Source organism: Phytophthora parasitica, assembly GCF_000247585.1.
Source record: "Phytophthora parasitica INRA-310 unplaced genomic scaffold supercont2.6, whole genome shotgun sequence".
NCBI classification, from domain to species: domain Eukaryota; phylum Oomycota; class Peronosporomycetes; order Peronosporales; family Peronosporaceae; genus Phytophthora; species Phytophthora nicotianae.
In genome coordinates, this window is record NW_008648992.1 from 1,161,802 (window position 1) to 1,176,843 (window position 15,042).

The window sequence follows — 15,042 nt, forward strand, 5'->3', positions numbered from 1 at the left end:
TCGTTCGGAGAGTTAGCGAGGTTATTAGTATTCTAGCTCTTGCTATGGCTAAAACTATGCGTAGAAAATAAAAATCATGTTCATTAAGTATTAATAGAGATTGTATCTCTAATTGCTAACATTTACACAGCGTAATGATTCTTAAGTAACACAGTGGTAGCTTACGTATGCCTTATAAAGTAAAAAGGTAGCAAAAGTAACAATACTTTTAGCAAATGGAAACGTTTTACTATTTACCTATTGGCTCTGATTCTTCGGGTGACGCCGTGGCTGCATGCGGTGACGGTGTTCACGCTCTATGTGTGGTGACGGTGGTGGCAGTGGTGACGTGGTGGCGGTGGTGGCGATGAGCGGCTAGTGCAAGCATCCGCTGCTCGCGGTCGCTAGCCGTGGCCAGTGATGGTGCATAGACATGGCTCCCGCTCATTGGAACACGCAACGCACCGCCGGCCCCCAGCTCTGGTGGAGCCGGCTGCGAAGGCGTCCCATGAAAGGAGCGCCTCGCAGCTGTAGTCCAAGACCGTCAAGATCAAGGGGCGGCAGCTCCACTCGGGCCCAACGAGTTAGGCAATCGAACGGCTCCATTTTTGGAGTGCATGAAGATTCATTAAGATTTTTTAACGACTGAAAAAGATTTATTTTAACCAATCATAACCAACGTATTTTTAACCAATTCTTAAATTCTAATTCAGCCAATCATAGTATTTTGTAGCAAATAATTTTAGCCAATCACGTCAACCTTCGATCCGCTCAGCTACTAATCACAAAGCTCCAAAGTTCCAGTGAAATCGTGTGACGGACGGACACCGTGCTAGCGTTGATGTTTAAGACTAGCCGAGCGCCGCCGCTTCGAGGTGGTATCGTTTGTTGGAAGAGAGTGGTTGGAAACCCCAACTGGAGAGCCGTTAAGAAGAAAATTTCCTGAACGATCTATTCACAACCCTCCCCGGGTCTTGCAAGCTATCCGAACTACGTATACATGTATACCCAGTTAGAAACCACTCATTCTTGCCCCGAGGCCCGATCGACGGAAGCAATGCCGCTAGCGCAGCGGGTGAGGCCGTCGGCGCGCAAAAGGCTCCCCCCTGATTCCGCGGCGACTGCGCTACGTCATAGAGGACGAGAACAGTGTTAGTGACGGTAGCGATTTTGCGCTGGGCACGACATCGAGTTCGGCGGCGCAGTCGGACAAATCCAACCGCTCTGGCGATCTTCTCGGCCAGCATTCGCACCTTCCCCCTCCCGATTGCACCGAGTTTGAATCTTGGGACGCGTTCTGCACGTATATCCACACATACCAACATACCAGGTATTTGTCGCTTACCACGCTTTATTCGTGTGTTAATCTAATAATCGAGTTGCTGCTCAGATGTTCAGACTTCGGACAAACAAGAAGGTCGGTGAAAGAAACGCTATTATTCAACACACGGGCTCCGATTCAACACCTATTCAAGAGACATGGGTATGGTACGCTAAGACGTTGGTGTGCACCCACGCCGGAAAATACAAGTCTCGTGGGAAGGGCAAGAGAGCGCGTCAAGAATCTCGCTCGATCGAGTGTCCAGCACAGGTAAGACTTACACTCTCTATCGCTGTCGGGCAATATCAGCCTCCGTAGAGCTCTGTCGGGCGCTATCGAATGCAGTCGGGCGCTGTCGAGCGCTGTCGAGTGCAGTCGAGCACTGTCAGGCACTGTCGAGGACAGTCGGGTACAGTCGGGCACGGTCGGGTACTGTCCGGCATAGTCAGGGAAGGAACATGCAATACTCTACTAATTTGGTTTTAATATTGCAGATTAATGCTTTCGTTCGGGAAGTTGATAAAATAGCTCACCGCTTTGCTGTCTGTATTACGAAACGTATAACAGACCACAACCATTTGGTTGATTCGAAGACGTATCAACAGTATCCATCAAACCGAATGGCAGTAGGAGAGAGCGTGCTACAAACGGTGGAAGTTCTACAAAAAAATCTACTACAAGTGTTCAGCGTTTAAAAACATGGATGGTTGAGTTCAGTGGAGAGACCGGTAACGTGGGTCGAATTTTTGCAGATTCGCAACAAAACAAGGTAAAACTTTTGTAAAGCTTGTATTTTATTCAATTAAACTGAGAATTGCTCATTGCTTTACTAAAGAAAACCGCGACTTGCATCACTGTGCAGACAAAACACATGAAGTACTTGTACGACCGGTTTCCTGAGGTCGTACTCATTGACACAACGCACGGAACGAATGCTCAAAGTACAAAGTCTTCTCTTTCATAATTCATGATATTTTTGGGAAAGGTCAGTATGTGCAGCACGCGCTGCTGCAGAATGAGAGGATGGAACCCCTCACCGCAGCAATTGAAGAATTCAATTGAACAATCCTGCTAAAAAGCGGCCAAAGTGCATCATCATAGACAAGGACTTCACTGAATTAAGTATGGTCGAGACGGCGTTCCCAACTGTCAAGATTCTGCTTTGCCAGTTCCACGTAATCAAGTACTTCCTCTGGAAGGAAATGATTGAAAGAATCCAATATAACAGTGATGGAGTTTTATTTTGTGTACAAAGATGATGTGTTGAGTAGTATCTATTTGGACAGGTATTTATTTACACTTGACACTAGAACAAGAATGGCCAACCTGCCTTTTCGAGGATGGCAGGGGCACTTGTATAAGCATCGCGGTCACACACAAAACTCTTCGGGAGTTTACCTTATTTTCGAAGTTTTGCTTACCCATGTGTGGCAGCTTGTAATCATTACTTCCACCTACCTTCAGTATACATTCCATACACTTCTGAAGTGTAAGAAAAATATCGTCAAGCGTATCTTCGTCCATGGCCTTGTATACATTCTCTACGGACTTTATGCGGGCTGAATGCCATAGACTGGTTGTTGAAGCTGAAGAGCCTGTAAAGAGGCGAACAGTCCCAAATCCAAGGTATTTGTGTCGGGTGAATTGGCAGGCTGGTAGGAAAGCCGAATATTCCAACCATCGGCAGTCCCCGCAGCTAAATCGTCTGGGTCGCTTGGACTAATGTGGGGAGTTGCGTTATCTTGTTGAATCAGAATTACATTCTGTTTTTCTCGGCGGGGCCGCTTCAACTTGATAGCGGGAATGACATGGTCCAGTAAGTAACTCTTGTAGTCCTCTTGATTAATAGAATCAATATTACGAATGCACTCTTCACCACGAGTTCGATATTTGCTTCGACGAAGCGCTTTATACTTCTCAGTTAACGGCCACAATCCAACTTTACCGTCCCATTCCTTTTTACGATGTGGGTCCCATCTGTATTAAGAAATATAGGAATTTAGTAAATAGAATGTTTGAAAAATATTAAATTGCAGAATGTTTACCGTGGACGCGCCACTGCAGCGAGGAACATGGTCTTTGGGATGTTGTTCTTACTCCGTCGGCTACGCTGGAGCGGGGTTTCGTTTTTCAAATACTAAGCACGAGCGCTTGTTGACATCCTCATAGAACCACTTTTAATCGAACATGAGGCTTGTAGGGTCAATGTATGCAAGGACATGTTCGACACGACGAAACTTGTTATTGTCCGTCAGGTAGGGTGTAGTGCGAGTTGAATGCACCTTCAATACGCCTTCACGTATAAGTGCTTGCACTAAGTACTTGGAGATGCCTGTCGCGTGAGCAAGTCGCCGATTTGGCTTCCTTTCTTCAATAGGAACAGCCCGGATTTTAGCGGCAATTTTGTCGCGATTCTGCTTTTTCCGGCCGGAATTCTGCTTAATACGACTCTTCCACTCTCCCAGACCGTCCTTGGCTTCCGTCTCACAGAATCGGTGCCATATCCTTCCAATAGAGGCGTCGGAGCACCTGAATTCTCTGGCAACTCTGGCTTGGACTCCTCGTGGCAGTTTGCCGCCCAAACTCTGCTTCAGCAGCTCATCCAGGATTCGGCGGCGTTCGTCATCGGTAAGGTTTGCTGTCGGCATCGTTCAGGTGCTTTCAGTGTAGTAGTGCAGATGCAGCGGATAAAAAAAAAAATGGAAGTGAAATGTCGTGTGCTTGGCTGGGCAAACTCGGGTTACAGAGCTTCGATTGAGTTGCGGTTTGTTGCAATCGTTGGTTGAGACGCACCGCATTATTTTGACCAATTAGCATTAAATTTAACGTTGTTTTGACCAATTGAGACGAATTTAATTTCGATTCTTTCAATCATTTCAACCCAGAGGAAGTACTTACGTGAGGAAGTCGCCAAGGCGGACGAGTACGGATTTAATCCGTGGCAGAAAGAACAGCTGCGGGGTCTCTCCAATCTTACAGTGTATGCAGAAAGTGAAAGGGAGTATGAAAAGCATCATCGCTACATGCACCACGTCATCGCCGTTGGAAGTGGCAAGTGAACACGCTTGCGCTTTGATTTTCGAGCAGTATGCATACGCTGTCGGCCGTGCTTCGTACAGTTTTTATGAAGCTGTTCCTGGTGTGATGTTTATCAAGAGTACGGTTAACGATGATGATGCTCTGGACAAGCCAAACCGCGTCTGTTACCTTGCCGGCATGTGCTCTATTTGCGCAAGCAATTGAAGAAGGAGACAATAATTCCGGCTCAGCTCCACCCAAGGTGGCTCAATCCGAACAGAAAGCCTGGGATACAAATCGGAAGTTTCGTGAAGCAAACCAAGTTGCAAATAGCATCACAACTACAATGAGCAGTCTGGGGATGCGCGAGTATCGAGAGGCTCTTTGCGCGCTAAATTCTGTAGCGGAACTTTTCAAGAAAAAGCAGTTCAGTGAGATCCACCGCCGGTTAGAAGGATATCAGCCTCATCAGCCGCAGAGGCAAGTTTGTGGACTCACGGCTGCCACCGATCTGTCATCATCGGAGTCTGACCTTCCCCCGACTGGGCGCCGAAGTGCGGCTGCCGGCTGTAGCGACAACACTTATGCTCCGGTGACAAATTCAATTGTAGAGCTGATAGACTCTCGCAGCAAAGCCGACTCAGCAGAAGCCATAGAGCACTTCGAAATTGCAAGCCCTGTGCGTCCGCGAGGAAGACCAAAGCAGCAGACATCAGCGAAGAAAGCCAAGAAGAATCGTGAAATCACACATGTTCACCACGATTCGAACATGCATCACATGCAAATTGATATATCGGTGCTCTCAACGATACCACGTGAAGACCACACATTCAACTCTGCAGAGAAAATATTACGAAAATATCGATTGTTTGAAATCGAGAAAAAGCAAAACAAGCAGCTAATCGCCCACCGCAAGAACAAGCTTCCTCCCAAGAAAGTGGCGCTAGGGGAGGGCGAAATATCAAGAATTTTGTCAAAAGAAGTGCTGCGTAAATGCAGTAAGAAGATGACGACGTTGCAAGCAAAGCATAACGGCCTTCAGGAGATCGATGTAGTTCTCGAAGTGCAGAATATTGGCATTTTTACGGCTGAAACACTGCGAACTATGCGAAACTATCATCGGGCTATCGATGCTATTGTTGAGATCGACAAAGCAATTGACTGGGTAGCGACGATTGATTTCGCGATTGAAGTCGACCCGCGGTTCCGAGTGGAAGAAGATGAAACACTATTGGACGACTTAAAAACCACGCGACTACAGTCAAAAGAGGTAAGTACTACATCATCTCCATTGTTAAAAATGTTAACTAACAGTTTCTTTTCTTTAGCTCGAGATACTAGATATAGTTGGTCGCGGTAATTTCGGTGACGCCGTGTTATGGCAAAACTATTCTCGAACAACCCGCGAGTTGTCGTTGTACCCCCCGTGCTTTTTGGGTGGGTTGTGGGCAGAAAGATTACTATGGATGTTGACGCAGTCGAGGCCACGTTATCGACGATAGCTGGAGAAGGTGTAATCATTCCAATCAGCTTCAATTCGAATCATTGGTGTGCTATCATGATCGATATCGCGAAGCGAATTGTGTATATCTACGACTCCATGCAATCAAGTTACCTTAGCAGCGTCCGAGTGGTAGCTGAAAAGCTGACTCCAATGCTAGCAAGTAGCACGGGAGAGAGGTTTCGCGTACAGAGGTACGAATCTGACGTGGGGGCCCAGCTCGACAACTACAGCTTTGACTTGTTTATCATGCTTGCGTTTGAGCACTTCACTGGTGCACTATCGCTCGGGAGGCTAGACAAAAAGTTGATGATGTATCTACGCTACAGATACCTTAGTTTGTGCTTACGCGAAATATAACTTTACTTTGACTCATACGATGGCTTTTGTATCTGTGGCAAAGTGCACTATTATATGTACCACCCAGTCTTTAGAACACTGGTTGCCCACGCGAATAATTTAATCAAGTCAACTATTATCCGGGTATACATTGTGAAGAATCGGGGAGGGCAATCTGGCTCTTGATCAGTCGGTTGCCCGTCGGTGCAGTCGGGTGCTGGTCGGTAGTTATTGCCTCGTCTCATATCTCCCAGTCGGGGGCAGCAACACGTGCCTTGTTGGAAATGAGGTGGTCGCAGCTTTATGTACTTCTTGTTGTCGAGTGCTTTCGGTGTTTCTATTGTACTTCAAGGATTCGTACATATTTCGCGCCGTCGTTTTGGTACTAAACGCGGTCCACGCTTCCTCGCAGTTGTCGACCACATGGTGGTAGTCCGCGTCCATGTGGAGCAGCATCAGACCGAACGCGATGTTGCTCGACTTGACATACTCGTCCCTGGCGCCATAGCGTCATGCGATTCCGTACAGTTTCGTGGTCTCCTCTACTTCCGCGATCCCGCCCTACTCCTTGGCCTCGGTGCTCTTTCGTGGTCCACGTTCTTTCGTGTTCTTTCCTGGATCCATACTCGTCCGTGCCCTTTCGTGGCTGCGTGCTGTTCAGTGGTTATATGATCTCCCTTGGTTTCATGCTCTTCCGTAGTACGGCTCTCTTTCGTTAATTCTACTTCATCTTCCATACTTTTTATTGGGTCCCACACGCTTTCGTGGTCCCTTAGCCTCCGTGACCAATGGTTTTTTGTCGTCCGTACCGTCGTCGCTACGTGCACCTCCGCGGCTCCATGCGTTTCTGTGATTTTGTGGTCTCAGCGTGTGACTCCATTCTCCATTCTCTTTAGCTCTATCGTGGTATCGTGCTCTGTGGTTGTGTACTCTCTTCCGAGGTCTGTACATGACGTCGCTCCTCATTCCATGCTCTTCTGCCATCCGTGCTCTCATCGCTCTGGTCTTTGGTTTGCTACCGTGGATTTCTGCTCCTTCTCCGCTCGATACTCTTTCGTATTCCGTGTTTCTTTTCGTGCTCTTCCGTCGTCCGTGCTCACACAACCCTGTGCTCTGTCGTGTTTTTCCTTAGCTTCGTAGTCTTCCTTAGTCGGCGCTCCTCCCTCCCTCCGTGCTCTCCCGCGATTCCGTGCTCTTCCGTATTTCCGCGGGTTCGTCCTCGTACTAGTTTCTTGTTCTTCCGTGCTTCCGCTTCCATTCCATCATGTACCGTGCGCGCCAATTTGATAGCACCGCCGACTTTTGTGCACATTTCTGCAGATTTCTCAGTGTGTAGGGCGAGTTGAGAGGCACTGTTTAGATATGACACTATTATTAGGCCCTAGCTACATGCTACTTGTATCAACAACTGTAATATTGTTTGTCTTGGTAGGGCTGGCATACAAACTGTCAATTTCTGCCCGTGCGCCACAACTTAGGACCATACCCTTTTTTGTCAAAACGAATATTTTGATGAAATTCAATACAAACTTCTATATTGAAGTTAGTACTTAGTCAGAGCACCCTCTCCTTTGATGACATCGAGACAGCGGCGAGGCATGGACTCCAGAAGCGTAAGGAGGTATTCTTGCTCGATAGAGTCCCACGCAGCGACAATGGCTGCCTCTAGCTGGCCGACGTTGTCGTATTGTCGACCATGGGCATATGAAACGAATGGCGGGAGCCCAAGGTCCCATTCGGACCCCGGTTCCCGCATCACATACCGGTTTTCGTACTTACCACCTACTACTATATGTTTGTGATGATTTCTTTAATATATATATATATATATATATATATATTAAACTGTAAAGATTCCTAGTGTTAACCTAGTGACGCTCCGCTACTATACGATTGAGGGGGGGGGGGGGGGGCTGAAGAACTGGAGTATAGAAGGCTGGGAGCTTGTGGCCTTTCGTTTGTTCTTAGGGAGACCCGGCCTACGTTTTGGCTTCTTTCCCGGTGCATCTGCTGCTGCGGTGGTGCTTTCATTTTCTTCACTAGTCACAGGTGCTCTAAAATTGCATCTGGAACATTTGGGCAGTAGCTGAGATGCTGAGGCCGTAAAGTATTGCCACGGTCTACGATGAGGACATGGAAAACCGTCCTCGAGGATCCAAGTTTCACAGTGAGTTTTAAAGATGGCGATATCACTTCCACTGAAAGAATGCCACGGATTGGCTCGTTCTCGACGTGTGTGTAGCGTGTCTACTCTATTTTTTATTGCATCTCTTATCCTGGTCACTCAGCTTCCTCCAACAGGTACAATAGCATGCACTTCACGCTCCGAAAACCCTTGCTGAAGAAGCTGGTAAATCACACCTTCAGATTGCTCCCACTCGCGGCCTCCTCCGCCAGTCTCTCAGCTATTCCGCCCATCCCGAATTGCTGTAATCTTATCTTCACCGAGGGTCTCGACTACGCGGGCATACGATGCCTCCTTCCTACCCATCGAGACACCAGTCCCTGCGAACCACCCGAGGCCATGGTTGGGAGCTGTTGTGCTTCTTCAGGAACGAGATCTACTTGAATGACCCCTCGGTTATCTTAAAAATTATATTTAACGGTCAAAATAAAAATAAATAATTAACTTGAGATGCGGTATTGGATGGGGGACCCCGGGGTCCCGCCATCCGAGTATATTATACTCGAGACGCCATTGCTGACCATACATTTTTTTTCAATGGGGGTTGCAGTCCGGCGATCGTGCAGGCCACACCATGATGCTGACATGCATTTTCCTGCTGGAATGCATAGTCTATACCGTAATTAGCATGAGCAAAGGGCAACATGTACTCAGAATGAGTATAGATATAGCCACCCGAGTTTTGTCGACCATGCAAAATGCCAAGCTTGCTCTTGCCTTCAGCACTGAAAGCACCCCATACCATTACGCTGCCTCCGCCGTTTTGACGGCGAATGTATGACTGGGTTGGCCGGCGTATATCGTGCCAATAGAATTTGTAGCCATCCGGACCATCAAGATAAAAAAAAATTCGTCAGAAAAAAAGTATATTCCCATATTCCTACGCAGCAGGAAAATAAATTAGTATCGCTAATAGTATAAATGCACCACGGTTAACAAACATACCACGGTTAGCGATGTGTTCCTCAGTTCACGCCATTCGTGCAGTCTTGTGTGCCGCCGTTAACGGCAGTGTCCTGTCCATCTTGGTGTAGACGAGGTGGTCTACGTTCTTCAGCAGTCGCTGGACAGTGCGCACCGAAGCCTTCACGCTGAACTTGGTCTTGAGCTCAGCCGCGAAGTAGTCGCCCGTTCCAGTTGCACGGACAAGCTGCCGCACGTCTCAATCCGACAGCACGGGTCGTCTTCCTGCCCTCAGCAGCTCGCCACAGTCGTCGCTCTGCGACCCTCGCTCTGTCTTAATTACGCGCCGGGCAGCTAACCGTGAGCTTCCTGTTGTCCTTGAAATCTCTCGTAACAAGACCCCACCGTCGTGTAGTCCAATGACCCACCAATACTCTTCCTTTGTGAGGGCTGCTCCGCGGCCCATTCGAAAATGAAAGGCTCAGTGCGGCGGCGGAAGCCTCCAGTGTGCTTGCTGCAGCTTGTTTCCTCCAGTCATTGTGTCTTCTAAAGTACAATATTTCAAAATAGAAGTTTGTATTGAATTTCATCAAAATATTCGTTTTGACAAAAAAGGGTATGGTCCTAAGTTGTGGCGCACGGGCAGAAATTGACAGTTTGTATGCCAGCCCTACCAAGACAAACAATATTACAGTTGTTGATACAAGTAGCATGTAGCTAGGGCCTAATAATAGTGTCATATCTAAACAGTGCCTCTCAACTCGCCCTACACACTGAGAAATCTGCAAAAGTGTGCACAAAAGTCGGCGGTACTATCAAATTGGCGCGCACGGTAATATGTGCTGAGTACATTTAATGTATGCCACATACTGTTATGGAAAGCTCACACCTACTCTTAAGTTCGCACATTTCGCACAAAGTATAAACCAAAAGTTCATGATTACTCATGACCAACTTAGCATGCATTTCGTTGTGAATAATGTCGAGTTTTACACTTGCACTATCGCCGATTCAAAATTGCTTAAGAACATAATTAAATAAATATTAATTATGATAGTCAATTTATAAAAACTCGGTATACAAAAGCCTAATTTGATACTAATCCAATACTTATTTTAATGCTACTTTAAATATTTTATCTACTAAACCAGTGCTTGTAAAAAAAAAATGACAATAAAAAACTTTGGTTTCTATCAACCACTCTAATATTATTGCTCTCTGTGCCGTGATAGATGTAGCATATTTGTTTTTACGTGCACGAAATGTTTCGGTGGCTGTATCCTTTTTTTGTCAAGGCTTCAGCCGTCTTTTGACTCAGTATAAAGGTAATGTTGGTGTTTATTAAGGGAAGTGTCATTACCAACGTATTTTGTTGCTCAATCACCTTCACAACAATGTAGTTTATCTTTAATAAATTTCCGTTACAACTACTTTTCGGTGTTCATAGAACTGGTTACACCAAAATTTGGAAACAAAATACAATATCTATTACTCATCTATTTATTATTGTGTAACTTCTTACACGTTTATTTACTATTGAAACAGCTAACACATTTAGTTTTTAGTAATATCCGGGCACTGACTAAAATCAATAAGTTTGCTAAGTAAGAACATTTTTATTATAGTAACTCGAAGTATGTACATACAGCACGCTGCAACCGATGGGAATAGCACGCGGGTGTCTGTGTCAGCTATCGGGATGGCCGGGTGAGCGGAGCGTCTTTAACACTTGAAGAAAGCGGACGCAATGGCTGCGCAAAGTTACCAGTCTTGATATTACAAAAAGAGGCGGTTACCGTGCCCGATTTTGCAGTACATAGGACAGGGTTTGTTTTCCAGAATGTAAATTATCTAAAGTCACACAGGCATGTTCTGCAGTTTCATTCAATCGACGTGTTTCGATCTTCTACAGAAATTTTTGTCTTTCGTCCAATCGAGGCACTATGATCGTGCAACAGATCACTGCACACCACATCACGTTTGTGATGTTGATCACATAATTGACATTTAGCCAATCGGGGACGTCTTCGCTGCGCTCGGCAGTCAGTAGAATACGTGGATTTGCGTTCCCTTATTAACCCCACCCCCTGAACGGACTGACCGACGGACAGGCACCATGCTCTAGTTGATGCTTTGTTTAGTTCCAGCTTTGCTGGATGTGGCGTGTTCTTGCATATTTTTTTGCTGGTTTCAAATTCTTCATCTTATTTTTGGGAGTGAATAAAGTCACGACGTGGAAAAACAGCTGATTTTCTCTTAGATACGATAAGTAGAATTATTTTCACTACAATTTAAAATAGCTGTCTATACATATTTAAAAACATGACAACCCACTGATTATGCTCACCCGTCCTCCCTGACCCATCTCTACCGAAGCACAGCTGTTCATATATCAAAACACCGGGGGGATGAAAAAGTATTTCGCTGCCAAGGATTTTTGCTTCTTCGCCGGTAATATCTTAACTTCATGACGCGATAGTCGAACAGAGTCAATCGATGCCTAGAAGATGCTGGTTACTTCCGTTCCAAATCGATCAGAGAGCACAACGTTTCTAATAGCATCGATATTGGCTTGAGCTATCATTGAAAATGATATCGATTCCTCATCTGGTGTTTCCACCGTTTTGCGAGCCGTACACACACCGCCATCAATATCGAATAGGTAATTGAAAGTGTATTCATCCGGTGGGGGCAAAAAATATTTGCTCAAAAGAGAGTTCCAACCTTCAAAAAAATGGTCTTTTGGCTTTGTTGTGGTCCAAAAACACTCCACTCACGTTCTTGGCTTGATTCACTTTGTCAACCAAATCCATCGGTGTATACAAATTCAAACCTGAGTTGCTTTGCGGCACCATGCTATTACACGATTAGCAATATTGTGTGAGTACCCAGGCAGTAAAAAAAAACACAATACCACTTTCGTGTAAGGGAAAACCACTGATAGAAGAGCAAAAAACATGAGGACCACCTTTGACTTATTTTGTCCGACACAATTGTCAAGTAAGCTGAAACTGACCTCAGCCGGAGGGAGGTTCGAGTGCAAATTGCCAAGTAACTTGGCAAGATGATAGTTCAATCGAAGACGGCATAGTGCGTCCGCATCCTTGCCTTGGGCTCTTTCGTCGTAGAAGTAAACGTGATTGATATTGTTGCTGATATCCGCCACGACAAAGTTCTGTAAAATCAAATTACTATTAAAGTAATCAACAGAAGGTCGAATATGACCATAATGAGGCATTGATATTCCGCCGCCAAAGTCTTCTGCTTGGATCAGCATTCGGCAATGCTCCAAATCTGGAGTACTATGTTCATTCCCAACCGCATCACCAGAAATGTTCACGTCAGATCTCTCTAAATCCCCATAATTAACTGATTCAGATGTAAATGTGCCATCGTGATCGTTCTCTATATCACCTTCCCCATGAACTTCATCGGTTTCAGTATTTTCGTTCGAAATGGTCTCAGAGCCATCTCGATACTTGTTGTCGCAATTAATTTCGTCGACAGTGTCTGGAATAATTAATTGAGGCAAATACTGCTCTGGTGCATGCAGCGCGGCGTAGTTTTTAATGAAAGAAGAAACGAATCTTCTCTGACCAATGTCTTCGTCCAGATGCATTTTCTTTTTTAATAAACGAGCTTCTCGTTCGTCATCGCTGATGTCGTCTTGTTGAAGTTGAATATCTAACTTCACACAGCAATCGCACACGTCTGTTGCGGTCCTTGTTAGGCGAACGCCCGGGTAAATACAATGGACATGCTGTATAAAGCGTGAATAGCTCATAATTCGTGCAGTTGGGTGAACACGTTTGACTTCCTCTTCATATCGAGAGTGGACGATACGCCAAGTCAGTTTGGACTGCCTCCAGTTCGACCAGTTTGTTGACAAACACGTGTCGCCGGTTTGGGCTAATGCTGCTGAGCTGTGACAATGACCCAGGTATTCTACACTAACTGCTACGCTATGGGAGTCCCTGATTCAATATGACTTTGGTACTACGTTGGTACTTCAGTGACTCTGAATACTGCATTGTGAATATGACTGTTACGTTGAAACTCGGACTGCTGCGTTGTTACCGTGACACCAGCATTGTGACTCAGCCTGCAGCGTTGTGATGCAGGCATCTGCGTTGTGTCTGCTACTACGTTGTGAGTGAGACCTGCGTTGTGACTCGTGATATTTTAGATTGTGGAGTACCTTCATACATTCCGCCCTTCATACATTTACGTTTTCATGTATGCATGCATATCTGTCGTTTAGCACTTATAAACCTAAAATTCTTACTTCCTCTGTCCCACGAATTTATGCCTATTTCGTTTTTCTTGTGGTTTACTCAAATAGTTACGATCATACTGTTGGACAAAACTTTTCGCGTTTAGGGTTATTGCTGATCAAGTAAAATGGATGGCGGTATACACTAAATCTTCACAACAGAACTCACCAAATTAACCACTGAAAATGGCACGCACTCTCGGCGCCAAGGCTATTCCGGCCAACACTTGTGTTGCGGTGGCGGGCTTCCTTGCTACACGAAGCAAAGAGGGCCACCTTCGTTACGGCACGGTGTCGCTAGCAGTGAAGGTCTTCCGCATAAGCCAGGCAGCCATCAAGCAGATCTGGGCCCTCCGAAATGACCCATCATCCCTCGTACTTCCGCGCAAGGCGTATTGTAGACAGTGGCTACAAAGCGCTCACATCACAGATTGTAAAATCAATAAATGATCCGGTTTTTGAGTATCATAACTCGTAGGATTTATTTACTAATTATTCGATTAAATCCGTCCTGATATATGATTGGCTGGAATTTTCGAATGATATGCCATCAATTATGTTAACGGACAAAAAACGCACTTCTTTGAGGGCCTAATTAGGGATCTTGCGCGCGATTGTGAGCGGTTTGGCTTGCGATATGTATTGAGATACCCAAAAGGAGCATATGGTTAAAGTTCGATTTAATATCGCTTTTTTTGGAGTGGAATTACGAAAAAAAACTTATCGAGCTGCAATTTGGCGCCACTCTTGCGCTGTTAATTACATCCTACTTACCGTTAATATAACACAAAAAATATGAGGAGAACCGTTATTCCAAAAGCTTTCCAACAAGGGTGTCAGTGCATCAAAATTATACCTACAGATATAATTAGGCGGAAAATTGTCAAATAGCCATAAATTCGTGGGGCAGAGAAGTATATGAACTTCCTTATAGCGACACACACCTCTATACTTCAGATACAGAGGCTGGGCAATGAGTTGCAACAGCACTAGTATTACTAAGAAGAGTAGTCGCTGTTCTACAAGAATAAACGTACATTGCGTCTTTACGTTCAAAAAGCCCAAACACTAATAAAATGTAACTCTATCGTAGATATTGCTCTTTACTTATTATTTATGAATTTATCAAGTGATTCTCACACGATCCAGCTGGTGGGGTCTAAGATATTGACTCTCGCTTTTTTGAACAACAGCGAGAAACATTTGTGCAACATGAGATGCGTCGATGCGTCAGCGTTGGGTTAATGGATTTGTGGGCACTGCCACGATAGCTTGTTTGCGCGTGTGATTGACAAAATGTGTATGTATGGTGTCTTGGAGGTAGTAGTATGTAATTGCGCAGCAAATAAGATGGACAGTTGTAGCTCCATGAGTTGGTGGGTAAATGCGAGAGTGTGTAAATGTATTTTGGTGTTGTGTTGTTGGTTTGTTTGGTGTTGTGTTGTTGGTTTGTTTTGGTGTTGTGTTGCACTTTGTTTGTGTTAAGTTGCTGTAAGGTTTGTGACGGTACACCCGTCTAGCTC

The 15,042-nt window shown here is 45.4% G+C and overlaps 7 protein-coding genes across 7 annotated transcripts; 2 read left to right on the forward strand and 5 right to left on the reverse strand.

Moving 5' to 3' along the window:
• Positions 1 to 289: 289 nt before the first annotated feature.
• Positions 290 to 427, reverse strand: PPTG_21561 (hypothetical protein; the record flags this gene model as incomplete). The annotated part of the gene is made up of 1 exon (XM_008898369.1): positions 290 to 427. One exon carries the CDS (start codon positions 425 to 427, stop codon positions 290 to 292), a length of 138 nt encoding a protein of 45 aa, XP_008896617.1.
• Positions 428 to 1,036: 609 nt separating this feature from the next.
• Positions 1,037 to 1,799, forward strand: PPTG_21562 (hypothetical protein; the record flags this gene model as incomplete). The annotated part of the gene is made up of 4 exons (XM_008898370.1): positions 1,037 to 1,054; positions 1,370 to 1,570; positions 1,619 to 1,709; positions 1,795 to 1,799. 4 exons carry the CDS (start codon positions 1,037 to 1,039, stop codon positions 1,797 to 1,799), a joined length of 315 nt encoding a protein of 104 aa, XP_008896618.1.
• Positions 1,800 to 2,850: 1,051 nt separating this feature from the next.
• PPTG_04079 (hypothetical protein) lies at positions 2,851 to 3,374 on the reverse strand (the record flags this gene model as incomplete). The annotated part of the gene is made up of 2 exons (XM_008897904.1): positions 2,851 to 3,277; positions 3,346 to 3,374. 2 exons carry the CDS (start codon positions 3,372 to 3,374, stop codon positions 2,851 to 2,853), a joined length of 456 nt encoding a protein of 151 aa, XP_008896152.1.
• Positions 3,375 to 3,477: 103 nt separating this feature from the next.
• On the reverse strand, positions 3,478 to 3,948 carry PPTG_04080 (hypothetical protein; the record flags this gene model as incomplete). The annotated part of the gene is made up of 1 exon (XM_008897905.1): positions 3,478 to 3,948. One exon carries the CDS (start codon positions 3,946 to 3,948, stop codon positions 3,478 to 3,480), a length of 471 nt encoding a protein of 156 aa, XP_008896153.1.
• A 521-nt stretch (positions 3,949 to 4,469) lies between these two features.
• Positions 4,470 to 6,179, forward strand: PPTG_04081 (hypothetical protein; the record flags this gene model as incomplete). Its single annotated transcript, XM_008897906.1, has 3 exons — positions 4,470 to 5,588; positions 5,647 to 5,744; positions 5,771 to 6,179. The coding sequence occupies 3 exons, from the start codon at positions 4,470 to 4,472 to the stop codon at positions 6,177 to 6,179; spliced, it is 1,626 nt and encodes a 541-aa protein (XP_008896154.1).
• A 207-nt stretch (positions 6,180 to 6,386) lies between these two features.
• On the reverse strand, positions 6,387 to 7,914 carry PPTG_21563 (hypothetical protein; the record flags this gene model as incomplete). The annotated part of the gene is made up of 3 exons (XM_008898371.1): positions 6,387 to 6,654; positions 7,259 to 7,526; positions 7,722 to 7,914. The coding sequence occupies 3 exons, from the start codon at positions 7,912 to 7,914 to the stop codon at positions 6,387 to 6,389; spliced, it is 729 nt and encodes a 242-aa protein (XP_008896619.1).
• Positions 7,915 to 11,638: 3,724 nt separating this feature from the next.
• On the reverse strand, positions 11,639 to 12,669 carry PPTG_04082 (hypothetical protein; the record flags this gene model as incomplete). The annotated part of the gene is made up of 3 exons (XM_008897907.1): positions 11,639 to 11,746; positions 12,263 to 12,421; positions 12,661 to 12,669. The coding sequence occupies 3 exons, from the start codon at positions 12,667 to 12,669 to the stop codon at positions 11,639 to 11,641; spliced, it is 276 nt and encodes a 91-aa protein (XP_008896155.1).
• Between the last annotated feature and the right edge of the window lie 2,373 nt (positions 12,670 to 15,042).